Here is an 18,981-nt window from a genome sequence, read left to right as displayed (position 1 = left end):
GAACTGTCAATAAAGGAGGGAACGTTGCCCCAAATGAGAAGCTCGAACAGCACCTTAAAAGTCACCGTAGGGGCTCTTTTCTCTTTCCATTAGAGTCAGGGAAGGAACCAGAGAGCTCCCACTGTCTGAGGCCAGTACAGGATGGATGCAACAGGTGCAAATGCCCAAAGAAAAAGACAACATACACATGTGTTTCCACTCCATTCATTTGCATTCAGCAGTCAGGAAGTCCTGTTCATCTGCTCCGTGGCTGAGGCTTAGGATGCCGTGGCCGTGGATGAGTCAGAAGAGTCCTACGCTCCCAGGCATCCCAGGCATTGCTCGAGGACTGACCAACATGGTAAGGGGTGGAATGAGAAACAGGGATGCCTCAAGAGGGACAAGGGCTTGACTTTGGCCCAGGGATCTGGGGAGGCCTCTAGGAAGATGACGTTTCACCTTAGGCCTGAAGGAAGTAGAAGCTCTCCTCCAGAAATGCAAGAGGAGGGAGCCACAAGCAGGAGTGGTTAGTGCAAAGGTCCTGAGGTGGAAAAACATCTGGTAGCTTTGAGGGCCTGAAAGGAGCCAGGCTTCTGTGACATGCCAAGAAAGGCCCAGGGCCTCATCTGCTCTGCCTTGTATCTGGACCCCGTCTTAAGCTGTCGGCAGTCAGCAGGCCTTTCTGACTTCTGCTCCACAGCCTTCCCCATTTAAGGCCCACTGAGTGGTGGCTGTCCACCGGGCCTGTGCCAGGTGCTGCAGGTTTACAGGAGAATAAGGCAGCACCCTGTTCTCAGGAAGACAGACTAACCTTTAGAGGGTGGTAGCCGTGATATGGATATGCCCGAGATATTCTGGAAACACACCGGGGAGAGAGCAGATCCAGTGTGGAGTGGGGTGGTGAGTGCTTCATGGAAGGCATGTCAGGAGAAGGTGGGGGCTGAGCTGAGTCTCAAAGGAGTCAGGTACAGGGGTTAGCCAGGGAAGCAGAGGAGAGGGCGTTTGTAATAGGAGAACATGTGTGCACGGTTGCACGCAGAAAGCAGGTGGGGTTTGGAGGGCACACTGCCCAGCTGGGGCTCCAGCCTGAGGGGAGGTGGTAGGTAGTAAGAAGTGGAAAGGCCGCCAGACCCAGGCCCGCAGACCCTTGCATGCCAAGCTGGGGTGTTGGAATTATGCTCGAGGCCATGGGGAGTCATGGGAGGTCCCTCAGCAGAGGAGGGCTGGAGCAGATGGAAGGTTTCAGAATTTCACCGCGGTAGGGTGACGGGGCAGAGCATCTCTGTCACCCTGATGCAGGCAGAGAGTGGTACAGGCCTGAGCTCGGCCACATAGGGAGAGGGCAGAAGGGGCTGGGCGGCAGGGCCATGGAGGAGATGGCTGATGGCATGAGGCCTGGGGCAGACAGAGGAATCAGACCACATCCAGGGTCTGGCTTGGGTGACTGGCTGGGTAGGGAAAGAGGAATACTTTGGGAGTTACAGAGTTCAAGGTACGTGTCACATTAGAGATGATGTGGGGCCTCCCAGGTGGCGGTGTTGAGTAAAGAAAGGTGTGTGAAGTCTGAGTGGGAGATGGGATGTGGCGCTTGTGAGCAGAGAGGCGCGGGCGTGGTTGGGACAGGGGGGCCATGAGGGGCCCAAGAAACCCCGCACGGAGGGCCACACGGGGAAGAAGCACCAAGGAGGGAGAGCGGAACAGCAGAGAAGGGGAGAAGAGCTGAGCGGGGGTGGGCTTCCAGAAGGCAGGGCCACAGCCGCAGGCCATGGGGCAGGAGTCCGCTGATCCAGGACTGCGCTGCTCAGGCAAGGCCCGTGGGGAGGGAGGGCTTGGCTGGGAGAGCCTTGAGGAGATGGAGCGTGAGGCTGGAGAGACGCAGTGCAGGCGCCCAGAGCCTGAGGCCTGGAGGCCGTCCCTGACAGCCACCTGGCACACAGCTCCCTCCCAGGGCTCTCACCGTCACCTCCCTGTGGGCAACCCAAACTGCCTCCTCTCTGTCAACTCCCAAGAGCAGAGACTGGCCCATAGCTGGGGCACAGGGAAGTCGTCCCCTGAAAAGGCGAAGGAGAGGTGGGAAGTGGGCCGCAGGTGGTCAGAGGTTAGCAGCCCATCCCACGTGTGTACCCCACAGCAGCGGGAAATGCTCCCGCGGAGGGTACCTCTCAGGAAGAGTTGAGGGAGAAAGGAAATGGGGATTTTTCTGGCCCTAGCAACCCAGGGAGCTGACCTCTCTGTGCCTCAGTTTCCCTACCCGCTCCCTCCCAAGGGTAGAATATAAATGTGCATGGCAGCATTCCAAATGCTCCCAAGCAGGGAAGCCAAGAGTCAGCCACAGACCAGACCCCCTCCCCAGAGTGAGCATTCGGCCAGGTCCCCCAGCCTAGTGGTCTGGGATGCTCCAGGCCTGCCCCTTGACTGCCACTAGACCTGGGTCCTCCCCCTGCCTGTCGGGTGAGGTGCCTCATGCGCAGATTGGTGGCACACATTTGGGAATGGAGCACAGTGGTGTATTCTGGAAAGGAGCCCACACCTTCCATTCTGTTGCACTCATTAGCAGTTTAAGCAGTAGCTTTCGGGGCCACCCTGCCAACTCAGGACCTTCCAGTTACTGCTGACATGGGACTGAGGAATGACAGTCGGCCTGGGGGTCCTCCAAGAGAGTGGGCCTTCCCACCTGTTGACTTGCTCAGTGGTGAACTCACAGAAAGGCCACTCTTGGGAGACCTTTCATTTCTTAGAACTGTCCCAGCACATACCCCAGACCTGGTAGGCGGGGCATAGCTTGGGGGTCAGTGCTGATGGTGAGCCCTGACTCCTCAGCAGGCTTCTAGGCCCTTCTCAGCAAGCCTCAGTGGTCAGACTTCATCTTGCTTTGGAAGGAGGCGGCCTGGCTGGTGGCAGCATGATGGCCTGGGTGAGGTGATATGGACGTGTCAGCAGGAGAAGAGCAGGCCCAGCAGAGGCCCCTTCTTCTAGACCATACCCTCACAATGTGGGGGTGCCAAGGCTGGTGTCCTGCTGGAAGTTAGCATCAAATCACCTTCCTTCTTGGAAGGAGGTCAGGGAACTCCCATTGCGCCAAAAGCACCTGCATACAGCCAGGCCATGTGCCCCAGTGAGTGTGGACCTCCGGCTGGGTCCTGGCTGGGTGCAGAGCTTCCCTACAGAGAGGATATCTGAGGGACAGAGGACTACCCCTCGGCCTCCCTGGGTGGCCCAGGGCGGACAGTGTAGGCTGAGCCTGGATCTGAGGGGAGCTAGGCCCCTGGAGAGCTGTACCTGAAAATTAGACACGACCCTGAATGTCCAGGTGCTTGCTTGCTTGGGTGCTGAGTGGGACATGACAGGGATGCCAGTTAACATCAGTTCCCGGGGCTGGGAGACGGAAGAGAAAGCCCACAGCTGATTGGAATCAGTGCTGTCAGAGCGGTGTCAGGTGAACGCAGGGTCCCACCGGGGAAACAATCGGTAGGGGACATACATATGTTATGTAAGTGTGGGGTCTAGCTGGGCAAGTCTGAAACCTGGAGTGCAGGCTGCAAGGCTGGAGATATCCAGGCAGGAGTTGGCACTGCATTCCACAGGCAAAATTTCTTTTCCCTGGGGGAAGCCTCCATTTTGCTCTTTTAAAAAGTTTTTTTAATTCTTAAAAAATTTTTTTAATTTTATTTTTTGAGAGAGAGCGCGCATGAGCGAGAGAGAACAAGCAAGGGGGAGCAGCAGAGGGAGAGGGAGAAGCAGACTCCCCACTGAGCAGGGAGCCTGATGTGGGGCTCCATCTCAGGCCCCTGAAATCATGGCCTGAGCCAAAGGCAGCGGCTTAACCGACTGAGCCACCCAGGCACTCCTAATTTTTTTTTTTTTTTTTTAAATTATTTTTAAGGAACCTCTCCACCCAACAGGGGGCTCAAACTCAAGACCCGAGATCAAGAGTCGCATGCTCTTCCCACTGAGCCAGGCAGGTGCCCCTCCGTTTTGCTCTTAAGGCCTTTCAACGGATTGGGTGGGACCCACCCAGGCGATCAAGGATAAGCTCCCATACTTAAAGTCACCTGGTTTGGGCTGCGAACCGTATCTATAGAGATAGCTTCCCAGCAACACCTAGGTTAGTGTTTGATGGAATCACTGGGTACTGTCGCCGCCGAGCGGACACATAGACCTGGCCCGCGGCAGGGCTGATACGAACGCCTGCTCACAGCCGCTGCGAGGAGGAAGTGGAACCCTGCACAGCGCCCCGGGCACAGACTCTGGCCTGAAGACCTCCAGAGAGCGAGTATTTATTTAGAGCTGACTTGGAGCCTACCTTTGGGCTAGGGACTTTCCGCACACTCTTTGAGTTATTCTTGAATAGATAGGGTTCTGCAGCCAGAGAGGCGTGCAGGCTGTGGCCGAGAAAGAGTCCCTAACCTTCAAGAAGGACCTGAAAAACTGTGTGTCCTGTGTCTTCCATGGTGAAACTGTCTCCTAGCTTTCAATCAGCCCCTCGGGAAACGAAGGCCTTGTGGCCACGCTGCTCGCTGCGCCTTCAGTTAGCGTTCCTTCAGCGCTGTTTTACGATCCTATCACAGCGAGCTCTTGGTGCTTGGGATCCCGTTCTTGCCGACTCGGGATAAAGCCGCCCTTTCTACCTCTTGTGATGAACTTTGCAAAACTCTCCCTGACATCCCTTGCCGTGTCCCGGAGGAAGTGTGAACAAGGCAGGGCCGGCATCTTCGCCTCAAGGCCTGGAGAGAGGGTGTGAGGTGGCCAGGCGTGGGCGCCGGGGGGGTGGGGGGGGAATGCAGCGCCCCGGGCCCCAGTGTCCCCGAGCGGCGCGGTGCGGCGCCTTTAAGGTCCGCTGGGGGCGTGCTAGCCGCGGCCGCGGGCGCTCGGAGAGGTGAGAGCGCGGCGACTCGCGGGCCGGGCGGCGCGGAAACCGGGCTCGCGGTAGGAGCTGCGGGGCGCTCGAGGCTCCCAACTCCTCCCCCGACACGCGGGCCGGCGGGCCACGCGCCGCGGACTCGGACGGGGCACCGACCCGGCTCCAGGAGCGCGGGGCGCCGCGGCTCCGACCATGGGCAGCTTCCAGCTGGAAGACTTCGCGGCGGGCTGGATCGGAGGTGAGCCCAGCCCTGGATGGGAGGGAGCCTCCCGGGAGGTGAGTGTACTCGCGGGAGGCGCCCGGGCCCGGGAGAAAAAGAGAGACCGGCCGAGTTTACAGACCGTGCCGTGGTGGGTCTGGGAGCCCCGCACCCGTGCGCCTCCACCACGCGCGCAGCGTGCGCGCCGCCTGCTGCCGGAGTGCCCCGCCGCCCCGCGGCTGCTGGCCTCGCTGCCCCGCGCCCGCTGCCCCACCCGCGTCGCGGGTTCCCCGGGAGCTGCGGCTTTGCCTCCGAGTGAGGACCGGGCCAACTGGCCCCGGTAACTATTAAACCGGCCGTCGAAGCCGACAGCCAATGGAGCGCCCAGGCGCGCACACACCCACCGGAGCCCGGCTGTGCGCCTGAGTGGGGGGACGCGGCTGCAAGAACTTGTGGGTGAGGGTGGCGATTGTCCCGGGCGCGGGATGGGGAGCCCGGCTTCGCGGTCAGGCCAGCCCTAGGGGGCGCCCCGGCTGGAGGGTGCGGGGCGCGCCGAGCTGGGAGCCCAGCGCCTGGCTGCAGGTGCCCATTGCCAGATAGGAGGAACCTCTCCTGTTTTCAGCCTTTATCGACTGTCACTCCTCGCAGCACTCTTGGACCCGCTCCTGGAGCGGCTGTCTGCTGGGCCCGGGATGGGTCGGCTTGGGCAACAGTTGCATCCATTTCCTTGCTTCTCTGATCTTCTCTTTACAGTAGGTTTATTTCTCTACTTTTGTCAGCTACTGACGGGGTGTGGGGAGGGTTTGAGAAGCACTAGCACGTATTGTAAAATATTATCTTTCTTTTGGCCCCATCTAAGAGAATCATCAGAAAAGGGATGTTGGCAAATGCAACCCCTGCCCGAAGTCAAAAGCAAAAACAAAACCAAAAACCTGAGGTGCTGAGACAGAGGCTATAATTAATATGTTTGTGCCCCACCGAGTATTCTGAGAATGAAGACCAGATGATTTATAGGAAAATGAAAATGAAACAAATAAAAAGAGCAACAGACCAGATAGCATTCCAGGATCCCTTTCTGAGGGCTGCTCCCGCCTCTGTCCCCCAGCAGGTGGCTGCAGGGCCCCTGCTTCTTGCTGTCATGAGCAGAGGAGGTCCCTTTCACCATAAGCAGTTATTTTGCACAGGCTTTCTAGACCTTCCTCTCCTAACTTTACCATGGTGGGGGGGGGGGGCTGCTGTACCCAGAGACCCACTAGCTGTGTTCAGGCCCTCTTTGGACAACTATCAGCCATTCTGGGGGAGAGCCTTCCCTACTTAAGGCTATCCCCTTACGTAGCCAGACCAACTTCAGTAGGGCTGTCCTTGGCTGGGTTTGAGGGTAAGGCTGTCCGAGTAGCTGCAGGTTTCTGATGACTCCGGGGCCCTCCCCAAGTCACACAGTAAGTAGTGGATTGTCCTTTATTCTGCGATCGTCCTCACTTTGTTCATGTTAACATTTTGTTGTTGTCTTTTGGTTTGGGGGTTTTCTTGCTTCCATGAAGTGAGGATGAGCATCGTAACTGAATACTCAGTCAGTAGCAGGTGCTGTTGAAGTGCCACAGGTGTTTTTAAAACAACTTCACTGAGGCTATTTTATGCATCATAAGATATACCCATTTCAAGTATACAATTCGGTGATTTTTAGCAACCATACCAGTGTTTCAGCCATTTCCGTAAATTCGTTCTAGCACATTTTCTTCCCCGGTAAGATCCTTCATGCCCATTCACAGTTAAATTCCATCCCCTCCTCCTCCCTCTGGGCAACCATGAATCTACTTTCTGGCTCTATAAATTAGCCTTGGTCTCATGTCTATTGATGTATATTTCTTTGTAGCCCCAGTGAGGTAGCTACAATTATTATATCCTCATGTTACAGACGAGGAAATGGGTACACAGAGACATTCAGTGACTTGCTCAAGGCCATGCATCTAGCTTGAGCCCTGGGATTCCAACCCAGACAGCCTGGTTCCAGGGCCATCTTAACCCCTGTACTCATCTCTAGGTGTTTTCTTTCTTAATAAACTTGCAGAATAAAATTTCACCATGACATCCTTTACATTTTGTTTGAAGTTTTACTGGTCTGTGAGGTCCTCAGGTCTGGAAACCACTGACCTGACTGTCCCATTTCTGATCTTTGCATTCCCTGCTTTCAGATGTGTGGGCTAATGAGTGACCAGGGAGATAAACATCCAAGGTGAGCTCTGAGGCTGCTTCCCTGGACTAAGGGATGCCCACAGTGAAGGAGGCACTCACTAGTGAGCAAGCAACTAGAGTCTGGGGACCAGAAATCCTTTCTTCCCCTGCTGGGAGGGGCTCCTACAGAGTGAATACTCCAGCTTCCCTCTGCTTGTCACCTTTCTGCCTCTGCCCACTTCCATGGGAAGGAGGGGCTGAGAGAGGTCTGGTGGTTCTAGATGGAACACATGTCTGTTCTGGGGTTAGCTGGTTCCTCTGCCCCTCTCTCTACCTGTCTCATATTCCAGGACTGCCTTACCAGGTTAAATCACCCCTGCTAGCAGAGACGCTTCATTCCTCATCATCGTGGCAGGGAATTTATTATAGAGGATTGGTTCCTGTTTCAACCTCACAGTCATCAACTTCGACAACAAGGGCTTCTTCATCTACATGACCTCAGGGCAGTCTTGCTTCCCACCGAAGCTGTTTGGGCCTTATGACTCTGTGTGGATGGGCATTTTTCTGTGAGAAAAAAAAATTCAGAGTATCATCACCATGTCAGAGAGGGCTTCTTTAAAAAAACAAAAACAAAAACAAAAAACAAACAAACAATAAAAAAAACTGGATAGTGACAGCATCTCTTTTTGAACAGCCTATAGGAGCCAGGACTTTGCTGGTACTTGACTTTCATTAGCTCATTTCATTCTTACAATGGAACTGTGAGGTAGGTGCTAATATGACTCCCACCTACACCTGCTAAAAGTGAGGTCTAGAAAAAGTGAAGGTAACCGAAAAGTTTCTGGGTTTTCTCTTCACACCTTCCCCCCTTTTCTTTGAGGTGAAAATCACATAACCTAGAAATAACCATTTTCAAGCATCCAATTCAGTGGCATTCAGTGCATTCACGGTGTTGTTCATCTGTCAGCTCTGTCTAGTTCCAAATTTTCCTCATGCCCAAAGAAGTCCCTGGATCCATCAAGCAGTCACTCCCGTTTCTCCTCCCCCCAAGCCCTGACAACCCTTAACCAGGTTTCTGTCTCCGTGGATTTGCCTCTTCTGGATAATTTGAGTAGATGGAATCAGACACAATGGGACCCTTCTGTGTCTAGCCTCTTGCACCTAGTGTACCATTCTCAACCTTCATCCACACTGCGGTATGCTTCGTTCATCCCCACTGATGTCCAACAAGATTCATCAGAGGGATTTACCACATGGCATTTACCCTCTCACGCACTGATGGACGTTTGGGCTGTTTCCACCTTTTGGCCGTTGCGAATAGTCCTGCCGTGAACATACGTGTTCATGTACTTGTTCCAATGCCTGTGGTCTGTTCTTTTAGGTCTCTAGCTAGGAGTGGAATTGCTGGGTTGTATGGTGATTCTTTGTTTCACTTCTTGAGGAAATGACAAGCCGTTGCCACAGTGGTTGCAACATTATACATTCCCACCAGCAACATGCAAGAGTTCCAGTCTCTCCATATCGTTGCCAACACTTACTGTTTTCCTTTAAAACAGAACAACAACAACAAACAAACAATGATAGTCATCCTAGTGGGTATGAAGGGAATCTCCCTGTGATGTTGATTTGCCTTTCCCTCATGACTAATGGCGTTAGGCATGTTTTCATGTACACATTGGCCATGGGTATATTTTCTTTGGAGAAATGTCTCTTCATGTCCTTTTCTCATTAAAAAAAAATTTGGGGGGGGTCACCTGCGTGGCTCAGTCGGTGGAATGTGTGACTCTTGATCTCAGGGTTGTGAGTTCAAGCCTCCTGTTGGGTGTGGAGCCTACTTTAAAAAAAAAACTTTTTTAGTTTTAAGTATTTCTTATAAATTCTGGATACTAGACCCTTATCACCTATATGATTTGTAGATATTTCTCCCCCATTCCATAGGTTGTCTTCACCTTCTTGATAGTGTCCTTTGCTGCACACAGGTTTTTAATTGGTATGACACACAGTTTATTTTTTCTTTTGTGACTTGTGCTTTTGGTTTCATATCTAAGGATCTCTTGCCATTCTAGGATCAAGAAGTTTTCCCCTGTGTTTTAGTAAATGATTTTTATAGTTTCAGTGTTTCCATTAAGGTCTTTGGTCAATTTTGAGTTCATTTTTGTATATGATATGAGGTAGGGGATCTAACTTCATTCTTAGGCATGCGGATACCCAGTTATCCCAGCACCTTCACTGTCCTTTTTTGGGGGTGCTTGTTTCTAGAGGCAGAGCCCAGGTTTTACTTCATTTTCTATGCCTTCCCCAGTGCCTGGGCTGGTGCCTAGCACATTGCCGGGGGGTGGGAGGGCTCTGGGAACTGGGCATTGACTGAACGAGGGGATATGAGTGCCCGAGCCGTCTGTCTGATCCCAGGACCCAGCTGGTGCACGTGAGGAGTCCAGGGGCTCAGTGACCAGGTCTTCTTCTTTGATCAACAGGTGCAGCGAGCGTCATCGTCGGCCACCCTCTAGACACGGTCAAGGTACTGCGGCCATGTTTGCCAGTATTTCTTGGAAAGCGGCCTGGAGTGAGTCTGCCTCCAGCAATATGTCTGCTGTTTCTGATCCCAAGACAGTCTCCAGCCCAGGGCCGAGGCTCTGTGCCAACCCCGGAGGGTGCGGGGCCCGGAGGACTGGTTTGGAATCATCCCTCTCCTCTCGTTACTTGGCAGCGATTTTGTTTTTGTGAATGCTGCATTTCTGCCTCCAGGTTCTCAGGGGCTGTGGGGGAGGGCCAGGCAATGGAACGGATCCCCTGCCAGTCTCGGCAACTGAGGAACCGGGAAAGGCTTCCGGCGTGAGGTGGCATCTGAGTCCAGAATTTAAGGTTGGGTTTCAGGTGATGAGAAAAGATGTTCCAGGCTCAGAGAGCAGCAAGAGCTAAGGCACCAAGGTGGGGACGCTGTGTGGGGGTCATGCTTGGGAAAAGCCAGCATGGCCGGTTTGGCTGATGCATCAGGTTTCTGAAAGCAGCTATAGAGCAGAATCCAGGAAAGGTGGGTCAGCACTCAACCCTGGGAGGCCTTCACTATCAGATTAGGACTGCGGACTTGGGTTGGGAATGGGAAGCCATTACAATTCTGGGAAGCGCAGGAGGTATGAGGACTCAACAGGGCCATCTGGCGGGGGGATCATCCACGCCCCTTGTTCTACAGATGGAGAAACTGGCCCAGGAAGGGGAAAGGGCTTGCCTGAGGTCATGCCAGGTGTTAAAGCATTGAGGAGTGAGGGAGTGAGGAGCTCTACAAAAGGACATTCTTTGACCCCACGCCCATCCCCGCCCCCTGTCCCCAGGAGTGAGCAGGACTACAGAGCCATACCCTGGGAGCACAGCTGGTCCCAAATAGTGCCTTCTCACCCCTGACTTGCACATTTCTATCTAAAGCTTTGCCTGGATCGTGCACTAAGAGGAACCGCTCGGGCTTTTCCCAAGTGGCTGCCCCAGTCACTTTTCCCCCGTCTTCTTCCCTGTATGACAGTGGGCCCCTCCTAGGGCAGAGCCGAGGCCTGCTTTCTTCTTGATGGGGGATCAGCCTATTTGTCTTAAATAGCTTAAGATCTTTCCTGGCTCTTTGTGTCCCCCATATGGGCCCTGCCTTTTGCTCATACATCAAATGCATACCGGACACTTTCTGTGTGTAGACGGTACGGGGATAGCAAGGCATCAGTAGTAGACAAAGCAAATCCAATCCCTGCCCCTGTGGGCCTTCCAGCTATATTCCTGGCACAGGCAACCTCTGTGTATCCCTGGTTAGAACATCCTTCCCTTACCCCCAGCTTGGCCAGGGGCTGGTGGGGCTTGTTGGACGTGCCCCCTCCCTGCACAGGCAAGTCTGGCCGCCTGAAAAGGCTGGAGTGCTCCTCCTTCTGTCCACTCTGCCCCTTGAGCCTCTGAGAGAGCCCTTCCTGATGCATCAAATCCAGTGTCTGCCCAGCCTGAGAAACTCCTCGCACAGGGTACCAGCCTGGTGATGCCAGCCTTCATGGCTGGCCTGGGCGCAGCCCAGGGATGTGGCTCAGGGCCCTTGTTACTCCCCAAAACATGCTCCTTCCTTCCTTTCTTCTGGCTGACATTTTGTCTGGAGTCCCTACCTGAGAAAGGTCCGGGCAAGAGCTTTAGAGTCGGAATAATCTGGAGTGCGGTCTCAGCCTGCCTACCTACTCTCCTGTGACCAGGGTGCAGCACTTTACCTCCCCAAGCCTTGCTCTCCTCATCTGAAAAATGGGTAAAGAGCACCTCCCGGCAGGGCTGCTGTGAAGATCGTCCCTGTGGCACTGAGCATAGAGTCATGAGTGAGCCATTCCTACCCTGATGAACACACATGCTTGTGTGTTGTGAGTGACTTGTGACTTGTCCAAGGTCCCAGGCCTTGCCTTGGGAAGAGCCGAGCTAAAAGCACCTGGGCTGCTAACCCAGGTCAGAGGCTCCTTCCCTGCTCGTGGATGTCCCATCACTGGTGGGAGAGCCAGCCCCTGGCTGCTTGGTGGCCGTGAAGCTGGGATCTGGATTCTCACCTGACTCTCTGCCCAGATGGTGCATTTCAGGTGTATGCCTGATGCAGTATGACGAGGGTTTCCTGATCAGGGCTCAGCCGCCTTTAGACCAGCTAGCGAACTGTAAGAGAACAGATACGCGTTGTGGTAAGCCGCTAAATTTGTCGTAATTTGTTACAGCAGCTATAGGACAACTAATACAAGAAGTCAGCTTTCTCCATCTGTAAAACGGGGACAGTACCCAGGCCGAGCGGTATTTGTGGGATTCTGTGAGATAAGTTCTGGAAGAGGCCCAGTACTTCCCCAAGAATGCAATTGTCGCACACTGAATTCCAGCCCCTATTGTAAGGAGGCCCTGGAGGCGTGTGCTATGTGGCTGGCCTCCGTGGCAGCCTCCTCAAGTGTTCGGCATGGCTGGGGGGCTGTTGCTCCATGGTTTTGAAACTCTTCTGTGATCTGGGATTGACTCCTGGGTTGAGTTTCCTCATGTACGGTTTGCTTGAGTGACTCAGGCATTGGAGTTTTTCAGTGGAACTTGATCCTTCTTGGGGCCTCAACCTGTGGATTCAGTCCCCAGAGGCAGCCCTGTCAGCACTGGGGCCAGTGGAGAGAGCATTCACCCCCACGCCAGCCTTAAATGGGGGAAGAGAGGGAGGGCTGTGCCCATATCCCCTCGCCTATAATCTTGTCCAGGTTGGGGATACCCCACCCCAAGGTAGAGCTCCGTGGGTCTGCTCCACCGTGAAAGCCTGCTTCTCATCTCGCTGCGCCTTCCCCCGTGTCTTCACCTCCAGACAATTAAATACTGCATTTTCCCTCAAGCAGCCCACACTTCTGACCCCCGGGTCTGTTTTTCCCCATGGTACTTGTCATCATCAGACATAAATATTTGCTTGGGAATTGCCTTTTATTGACTCTTTTTTTTCCCCATCCCCACTTGGTTCTAAGTTCCACGAGGCCAGGAAGTTGATTTCCTCTACTGCTGAATCTCCTGAGTGGAACAGTGGCTGTTGGAAAACAGGCCTTCAATCATACAGGTTGAATGAGTCAACCGCTACATTTCTTTGATTATGAAAGTAACACTTACAAAAACATACGATACCATTTACCTATCGTGCCTGTGAGAGTGCTGCAGATTTCCCATGGCTATCTGGGTCTCTAACCCTGTTGAGATGAATGCCAATGAAGCCCTCAGCCATGCTATTAGCCAAGGTGGTTAGCTTGGGGTCGGGGGTCAGGGAGGGAGAATGTGGAATTTTTTTATTCAGAAAATTTATTCTCATATTAGTTGTGTACTTAAAATTATTTTTAAATTACGTAAATTGAAAATAATGAAAGTAACCCCTGTCATAGGAAAGTTGGAAATGAAACACCATTCAGTGTAGAAAAACATCGCCCGTGATTTTCACCTCAGAGACCAACACTTTTATGATGTGTGTTCTGCCAGAGTCTTCGCTCCTTGTCTACACACTGAGCTCAGGCTGTTGGCGTGACGTGTTAGTCTGCACCCTGGGTCTTAGTCCTCACGGGACCCTGGGTTCGGGGGGGTAGGGTCCGGTCACCCCTTCTGTGGTTCTCAGAGTTCCTTCTTACCAGTTCAGGAGGGGTGCCCTGGCACTTTTGTGAGGCTCCTCAGACCCTCTGTGGCTGTCTGCCGTCTGTTACCAGAGCCAGCCTCCATTAGGGGACACATGTCTTCCCCTCCAGCCCCTCATTTAGCCAGTGCAAAGGGGACATATGCCAGGGCCATGCTCAGCGTGGGGACAAGAAGGAAATATGAGACAGCCCTGCCATAGAGAGGGGGCCCAAATAAACCCAAAGTAAACAGACAGAGAGATAATGCCATTGCAACATTGAAGCTCAGCCCCCAGAGATAAGCAGGACCTGGAGGAAGAGCCTTCTGGGGGAAGGAAGAAGCGGTGGAGAGCTCAGGCAGGGAGGGGGAGGGGGAAGGCGAGGCCAGGGACTGGGGGATGTGCCACATGGTAGGCACAGAGGGCAGGGCCATGGAGGAAGGGGCACGCAGGGGTGAGAGGCAGGCTCGGTGTCTACCCAGGCCTCTTTGACACTGGTAGAGAGTGAGGGGTTTACTCTGAGTCTGATGGGAAGCCGCCAGTGAGCTGTAAATAGCGATTCGCTGTTGTCAGAAATGATCAGTGTGACTGTTGTGTAGACGCAGGCCAGGGACTGAGAGGGAAGCAGGAGGCCAGTGGCGAAACCAGCCCACCATCCAGGTGAGAGATGAAGGGGCTCTGGAGCCACGAAGGGAATTCTTAGGATGGCAGAGTGATGGGCAGCAGATGGGGCAGAGCCCCGGAGTAGTGCTTGTACTCAAGAGGCAGGGATCACATGTCCCCCAACAAGCATCATTTTTGAACAACAAATGGACTTTTGTTCTTCTCTCAGACCAAGAAGACTTCTGCTGCACTCAGCAAGGCCGGAATGGGACATTGAAGGAGGCAGTGTGGGCAGAGGACAGAGCACCAGCCTGGAGGGGACAGAAACCCAGCCCTCCTTACTGGCTGGGTCCCTTTGGGCAGGGCCTTCCCCTCTCTGGGCCTCAGTGCCACAAGCCGAGCATCTCTGGGGCAGTGAGGGTGTGAATCATCTCGGCCTGGGCCCTCACCTCCTTGCATCTCTCCGCAGACTCGCCTGCAGGCCGGCGCCAACTATGGGAACACCCTCAGCTGCATACGCACGGTGTATAGGAGGGAGAGTGTAAGTGCCTCTGGGGTGGGGGCTGGAGCAGTACCCCCCGGGGCTCCTGCAGACGGCTCGAAGCCTGCCCGGGGCCTGGGCGCCGTGGCCGTAGCCCCAACCCCAGCGCGTCAGGCCGGAGGCCTGTTCATTCCTGCTCATCACATTGGGCTCCGTTTTGCCTCCTGTCTCCTCATCTCACACCACACCTCAAATACTGTGTCACCTAAACTTAACCCTGCCATCTTGTGCACTGTTATTGGGGGGAAAAACTGATTTTGTGGAACCTCTCTGGAGAAATTCTGAGGAATTTAGAATCACAGAGTGGAAAATTCCTGCAGAAACAAGGGGACCTGTCAGTTTTCACAGCCAGAGTCGAGGCCGGTAAACCGTGTGCTCACAGGCTTCCCTTCATCCGGGGCGGCTTTGAGCCAGGCACTTGGGATTCCAGATGCCCAGAGCTGGCTTGTCCCTCAGGTTGCTGAAAACCAGGGGACCCGAGGTTTTCCTTTCCAAAGAGGAAAATCTGAATAATATTTTGTGGAAGATGTATCAGGTGCCCTTCTTAAGAATGAGGATGTGCTTTCGGAAGCCTTTCTAAGGCCCTGCCTTGGGGAATTTAAAATACATTTTCTAATTAATGATGAAATGACTTGACAATTTAAAGAAATGGTCAATAGCAGCCCTGGGCTTTCCCTTGAGTCCCTGGAAATGTGGCCCCGTTGTCGACCACCGTCTCCACAGCCTCCATCCTAGCGACTGCCCTGGGGTTCAGGAGCCTCCTGCCTGCTCCTGGACTTTTTCCTCAGAGGTGTGTTTTGTGTCAGGGCGTTGCTCGAACTCTCTTGCTGGGCTGCTTTACAATGGACTGCAAACTTGGTTCAAGCTGTTCAGGGTGATGTGTGATTCCCCAGTTCTCTGAGAGGTGGCCATTGATTCTCCTTTTTGGCACGCACTGTCCACAGTGCCTGCCAGCCACAGTTCCAACCCCGGGGCGTTTTGTGGGGACTGTGGACATTCCTTGGAGCCACGGCCCCTCAGGGCTAAGTGATGTCCCCACGTTATCTGAGGGAGCTTGTTTTGGAAGAAGAACCTGAGGTGGGGTGTGTGTGTGTGTGCATGTGTGGTATGCATGCACGTGTGTGTGTGTGTGTTTGCGAGGTGTCCTAGCTCTGGCAAATAGGGTGCACACACCCAGGTTTGTGTGCAGCCTGGAGTTGGGACCACAGCTTCCTGGTACTTTTTCATTTTTGGCACAGGGCTGAAAGTGAATGCTGCCCTGACTCCTCCAAGGGCCTGTGGAATATTCCAGATCTCAGAGGAGTGTCTGTGATGTTCCCCCGAGAGTGCAGTGTGGAAAGGACCCTCTCCTCTCAGCCTCCAGCACCCTCTGCTGTGGTCTCTGCTTATGTGTAGAAGAAGCCTCTTGGTGCTGTCCTTCTGGGAGCTCCCCTTCCCTTAGACCCTCACCACACACTTAGCACGTTGAATTTTAATCACCTGTCAGTTTATCTGCCCCCTCTCCCCCGAGTGTGGGTTCAGTGAGGGCAGCGAGTATTTCGTTCTTACAGTTGTCCCCCAGGGCCTGGCACTGGCAAGTGCCTTAGAGAATGCTTTTGGCTGAGTGGCAAATGAGGAGGGTATGGGGTGCCCAGCAAGTCCACTACCCACGAGGCCTCCATGCAGCCTGATATCTTTCCAGCCCAACAACACTGCCACTCTGCTGGCAAAAATGGGTTCCAGGCCCAGGGCACCCTGACTCAGGAAACAAAACTGCCTACAGAAGCGGGTTCTGCCCCGGGCCAGAATATGCCCTGCCCGGGAGTGGAGAGCGACTCCTCACCCACCTGGTCCCTGCCGTCAATCACCTCAGCATCCTTTTTTTATTCTTGTCGCCGACATAATGATTTATTTTTCCTGTGGTGTCACCTCACCAGCCTGCAGGCTCCAAGAGGGCAGGGTCTGTGCCCAGGACCATGCGGGGAGCCTGGCGCCTGGCCTGCAGACAGCCCTGGGCCCTCATGCTCCTGCCCCCTGGTTTTCCCACAGGTGTTTGGCTTCTTCAAGGGCATGTCTTTTCCCCTTGCCAGCATCGCTGTCTACAACTCGGTGGTGTTTGGGGTCTTCAGTAACACGCAGAGGTTCCTCAGCGAGCACCACGCCAGGGAGTCCGAGGCCAGCCGGTCCCGCACCCTGTCGGACCTTCTCCTGGCCAGCATGGTGGCCGGTGTGGTCTCTGTCAGCCTGGGGACGCCCGTGGACCTCATCAAGATCCGGCTGCAGATGCAAACACAGCCATTTCAGGAAGGTAAGAGTAGGGGAGGGGGCCTGGCGTCTGGGCACCTGTGGCCCTTTCCTGGTCCGCCAGATCTGGGATGTGGTTGCTAATCTCCTTTTCATTGAGCAGAGCATCTGCATTGTCATGTAAGAGTCTGCAGTTAGTAGACACTGTCATTAATTATCAGTTCCGTGCCAGGCACCTGCTTAGAGCTCTGGGCACGTTCTCTTAATTTGTCTTCCTAACAGTTCTGTCAGGTAGGTGCTGTTACAGTTTCCGTCTTACAGAGGAGACAGCTGAGGCTCCCAGAGGTGAAGACACTTAGACAGGGCCACACAGGCACTGAATGACTGGTGGGTGAGGACCAGCGACATCATTAGCAGTGCCCAGCACAGAAGGAAAACGGGGGATTCCTTGTTCAAAATTTAAGAATTTTAGAAGAGCAACCCAGAACATTAAATCAGGCCCGGGGCCCTGAGGGACTCAGAGGTCTCAAAGCCACACCTGTCCCCATCCCCAACACCAGGGAGTGCCGCCACGAGGCCTCACCCCTGCACCACCCGCGGCAGGGGGAAGGGGTCGCTCCTCTTCCCCTCCTCGACGTTCTGGTTTGAGCTTCATTTCTCGCTGTGCTAGACAGCCCTCCTGCCCCATTGCTGAGTCTGTTACTTCCTCCCGCCCGAGAAAGGAGTGTGTGTATCTTTGCTGTGCTTTGGATAAAGGAGGATGGAAAGAATGGGAAGGCACTTGCTGTGCGGAGTAGAAAGTACCAGCTCTCGAGGAAAGATGAGCTCGGGTCTTAGACAGATTTCAGTATCTCCAGGTTTGGTTCTTGGCTCTGATGCCACTCTGTCTCCTCAGGCAAGATTCTGCTCCTGCCCGGGCCACTGTCTCCTTCCTGCATAATGGAAGGGCTGGATTTGTGGTCCTTCCTGACACCCCAGATATCTGATCTGGGCTGACAGCTCTCCTGGATAAGACCCCTCTCCCTGGCAGCCTTCTGAATGGCCTGCATGTGAGCCCTCTGCCACAGAGGCTGGGCTCAGCCGGGCTCCACAGCCAAAGCCCCGATAGTGCGCTTGGGAGCGTTCCAGCCCAGCCGCTGTCCTGCACCCAGTCCCGGCGCCTTGGTTCAGTCTGCACATCTTGCCCAGCCCAGGAGGTACCCAGGACAAGACTGCACATCCCCTGAGCATGATGCTGGTATCCTCACTGGGGCCCATGGAGAGCCTGGGACCGGCTGTCCTAAGAAGTTGGGTCATGCCTGGGGGAGGCTCAGTGCCCGCAGGCCCCTGGTCACTGTCGGCATGTGGGGTAATACAGGACCACAGCAGCCTGCCTCATCCTGAGGGTTGCAGCCTACCCTCCTTGGGGCCATTCAGAGAGATACAGGGCAAGGGGAGCCCACCTCCATCTACTTGACATACTGAGCCATGCCTTGGTACAGTTTAATTTCAGCAAAGGGTGGCGCCTCACAGAAGCGTTTGAAGCTCGCTGATCTGGTCCTGTCCCAGAGACAAAAGCAAACGTGTTGAGGAATGAAGGGCATCGTGAGCAGATTGAGAACCAGGAGGCCTGGCCCCCAGGTTGGCGTTGGGCTCTCTCAGAACAGCTTGTGTCAGTCACAGGGGCAGAGGAAACCTCTCTCCCTAAGTCTTCAAACTCGTTGGGTCCAGATGTTGGCAGAATTACCAGTGATGGGTCTCCTCTGCTCCTGGGGGCAGACCTGCCTCCTTCACAACTTGGGCACTTTGACCCGGGAAGGGGAGGAGGAAGGGAAGGAGGAGGGGTGAAGCGTGCATTTCTCTATTGGGCGAGGGAAGGCACAGCCAGCCTGGACACCAGGGAGCTGTTTCTGGAAAAATGCCTTCCTTAGAAACACCTGGGACACTTGGAAGCAAATGAATTGATTCCATCCTCTGTCCTGTCCTCCTCCACCCCTCCCTTCCCTGCAGAGGGTGCTAGAATGGTAACTAACTCGGCAAGCCAAGGCCTGAACTACAAGGGATCCTGAGGCTAGGCGAGAAGCGTCTAGAGCTTGGAGGAAGGACGGGAGGCAGTCAAGGAATGGGCAGACCCAAGAAGGTTCCCAAAGCTGGGTGTGCAGGGGCAGCCAGTTTTAGGGACGGGAGCAGCCCCCATCAGCAGCTGCTAAAGCTGCCAAGACACTCACCGAATGCGTGATACCATGTGTGCCTCATTCACTTAACACCCACCGTAGTACTGTGAGGGCCACATGGCTGCTAGCCCTGTTCATTTACCCAAC

The 18,981-nt window shown here is 54.4% G+C and overlaps 1 protein-coding gene across 5 annotated transcripts in view; it reads left to right on the top strand.

The window, feature by feature from the left end:
• The first annotated feature begins 4,882 nt into the window (after positions 1–4,882).
• The window catches only part of SLC25A48 (solute carrier family 25 member 48), a 40,819-nt gene continuing 26,720 nt past the window's right edge, over positions 4,883–18,981 (top strand). Inside the window, exons 1-4 of one of the 5 annotated variants that reach the window (XM_032425241.1) lie at positions 4,883–5,078; positions 9,686–9,729; positions 14,387–14,458; positions 16,487–16,745. In XM_032425241.1, coding sequence (XP_032281132.1) covers positions 5,033–5,078; positions 9,686–9,729; positions 14,387–14,458; positions 16,487–16,745 — 421 coding nt within the window. In that variant the 5' untranslated portion in view covers positions 4,883–5,032. Of the gene's footprint in view, positions 5,117–9,685; positions 9,775–14,386; positions 14,459–16,486; positions 16,746–18,981 lie in introns of all 5 variants that reach the window. The other 4 variants (XM_032425239.1, XM_032425242.1, XM_032425240.1 and 1 more) reach the window with 4 other exon arrangements.

The sequence above is a fragment of the Phoca vitulina genome, unplaced genomic scaffold (genome assembly GCF_004348235.1).
Source record: "Phoca vitulina isolate PV1807 unplaced genomic scaffold, GSC_HSeal_1.0 scaffold32, whole genome shotgun sequence".
NCBI lineage: Eukaryota > Metazoa > Chordata > Mammalia > Carnivora > Phocidae > Phoca > Phoca vitulina.
The sequence above is the reverse complement of the archived record's forward strand: the minus strand, read 5'-3'. Positions and strand labels throughout refer to the sequence as shown.